This window comes from Geospiza fortis, unplaced genomic scaffold, assembly GCF_000277835.1.
Source record: "Geospiza fortis unplaced genomic scaffold, GeoFor_1.0 scaffold48, whole genome shotgun sequence".
NCBI lineage: Eukaryota > Metazoa > Chordata > Aves > Passeriformes > Thraupidae > Geospiza > Geospiza fortis.
Window position 1 is genome coordinate 113,177 of NW_005054594.1, and position 3,104 is coordinate 116,280.

General features: G+C 37.7%; 1 protein-coding gene across 1 annotated transcript in view; it reads left to right on the forward strand.

Annotated features, from left to right (window-relative positions):
• The window catches only part of LRRC20 (leucine rich repeat containing 20), a 9,827-nt gene that overhangs the window by 6,238 nt on the left and 485 nt on the right, over positions 1-3,104 (forward strand). Inside the window, exon 4 of the mRNA XM_005430034.2 lies at positions 3,047-3,098. Coding sequence (XP_005430091.1) covers positions 3,047-3,098 — 52 coding nt within the window. The remainder of the gene's footprint in view (positions 1-3,046; positions 3,099-3,104) is intronic.

A 3,104-nucleotide genomic window follows, 5' to 3' on the forward strand; every position in this document is an offset into this window, starting at 1 on the left:
TCTTTCCCTTATTCCTTGATTAATGGTTTAATAGGGATGATGTTGAGGCTGCTGCCAAGGCTGGGGGCAGCTGTGGTTGATTTTGTCCTCCTGAGGATGTCAAGATGGGACAAAGGGAGGTGGTTTCCAACTCAGAGTGGGGCTAGATGGGACACTGGGAAGAAATTCTTCCTTGTGGGGGTGATGAGACATTGCCACAGAGACACTGTGCATTCCTGGCAGCGCCCAGGGCCAGGCTGGATGGGGCTCACAGCAGCCTGGGACACTGGGACATGTCCCTGTGTCCATCCAGGGGTGCACTGGATGAGCTCCAAGGTCCCTTCCAACCCAGGCCATGTTACGTTCTGCTTTAATTATGTAAAAAAACCTTTTCCCTCCCTGTCTTTTGCTTAACTGGTGAAGCCAACGTGAATAATTCAGGCTCCAATGCGAGTGCCTCATCCTTTGGGAAGGCAGCAAGGGATGCTTTGGGTTGTTTTTGGAGGAATTTGTGGCTGGCAGGGGACAAGCCTGCAGCTACAGGCTGCACTGTGTGCCCTGCCTGTCCCTTCATGCCAGGGGTGAGTCTGGAATTGAGGTGCAGAGCTGAGCTGTTCCCAGCTCCTCTTGGCCCCCAAAATACTTCACTGAACTCCCTAATCTAAGCAAAATGGGTGAAAGCACTTTTAACTTTATCATGCTGCATAAGAGGATGATTAAACTTCTCATTCTCCACTGCATTAGGTGATGATTAAATAGGAAGATGTATGAAACAAAATTTATTACATTTGTGCTTCAAGGGAAAAAAAAACCAAGCAAAATGAAACGGGGGAATGGCAGTAGAACAAATCCACCATGAAGAAGAGTTATTAAAAAAATTCATGTGAAGCTCTGCCTGATGAGCTGTGCTCTCCTAGGGAATTTGTGTATGGAAAATATCACCGTTTTCTGGAGGAGAAAGAGGGAAAAAACAAAGGCATTGAAGTGTTTGAGTCTTTTTCCAGCATAAAATAAATTTCATGGTTTAAAAATCACATCACCATCTACCAGATATAATTACAACACTGCAATTCTGCTCCAGGTGCTGGCAGAGGAAACAGGAGCTGGGGTAGAAAAGGCTCTTGTCATTTTGGTGGCCAAATTAAAAAAGGAATTGGTTTAGGTGGATCAGACAGGTGGGCTTTGCTAGCCCAAAATATTGTGAATTGTAGCAAAATCCATCACCTTTTAATGAGCTTAATTAGGGTTTGGTTTTCATATCAGCCTCGGTGGATTCACATCCAGCTGAGCTGCACCCTTTGTTTAAACACAGAGTTTGTAAATGCCGTGTTTTCTAAAGGCCAACACCCAAATTCGTGGAAATTGCAGAACAGAAGGGGCCTGTGGATGGCTGAGAGCCATTCTGCAGCCTGTCCAACAAGGGCAAAGACCACGAGGCTTCCTGTTAGCCAGGAGAGGGCTCCTGGGCATTGCAACACCGGGGAGAAAATCAGGGAATGGGGCTTGGAATCCCAATCCAGTGTCCCAGCAGGGGTTTTATTAGCTGGGAGAACTGGAGGGCAATGCCCACACTGCACATCTGGGTGTTTGCACCTCGCTGACACATTCCTTAGGACCCCAGGATCATTTAGGTTGGAAAAGACCTCCAAGACCATCAAGTCCAACCGATAACCATTTGCCTGAGCAGCTGGATAAATTCATATTTCATTGCCTTTCTGTTTGGACCAAACCTTGCAGACAGGCTTAACACCAAGAGCAAACCTTTGTTGTTAAACTCAAAAAAACCCTCAAATTACCCCCATGCCTCAACACAAGTAGTAGTACCTCCTTACAATCAATTACCCAATCAAATCATACTAATAGCTCAATCATTTATCCCTCAATCAACCATTCCTCAAATAATCCCAACTCAATACCCTCAAATACAAAATTCAAATTAGCCTCCTCAAAATTAATACCCCTTTTAAATAATTTCTGTTATAAAAGCATTCCCACCAAAATTGTCCATTTTTTTCAACAAAAACATTTTTAACTCTAAGCGAAGCCAATAACAAATTTCTTAAACTTTCAGTCCTCCCCACCATTATTTCAATAAATTATAACAAAAAACTAATATTTTTAGCTCTTACATTTAGTATTCCTATAGTAATTCCACCAAAACCACCTATAACTATTACATTTTTTTTACCCATAAAGGCACCCAAACAAAACAACTTTCCAAAAAACTCAGTTATGTCTGTGCCGTTTAATGACTCAGATCCTTAAATCTTTTAAATACAATGTTTAAACCACAACCAATCAAAATTAACTCACAACCTAACTCACTGTAAGAAAAAAATGTACATTACAAACATGCCAAATACTAATGCAGATGTCACTATAATTTCTCACATGCTTTAACCCAATAATTTGGGTTAAATATAGATATAGATAGAAATATATATATAATATATAAGGTATAGTGTATAATGTGTAATGTATAATATATGTATTATAGATATAGATATAGACATAAATATATATCTAATATCTAATGTCTAATATCTAATATCTAATAAGTAATATATTATATAGATATATAATATATGTTATATTATATATCATATATTATATATTATATATCATATATCATATATTATACATAATATATGTATTATGGAGATATATATATATATATAGCATATAATATATAGTATATAGTATATAATATATAGTATATAATATATAATATATATTGTATTATATATTATATATTATATAATATATGTATTATAGATATATATCATATATATAGGTAAATATAGATATAGATATATATAGATATGGATGTAAATATATACATCTATATATACATTTTACATATTTATATTTATATTATAAAATTGGAGAAAAATAGAAATAAAAACAAACTATTTTATAACTATAACTATAAATATATAAATAAGAATATAAATTAAAATAGAAATATAAATCCCGTATCAGGTTTGCTTCAGGCTGTCCATTGAGAGGAGCTTTCACCCCTTCCACCCCTCCAGGAGGGATTCTCACCTCCGTGTTCTCTTTCCAGAGGTGCCCACGGACAAACTGGCCTCCATGGCGCTGCTGCGGAGCCTCAACCTGCCAGG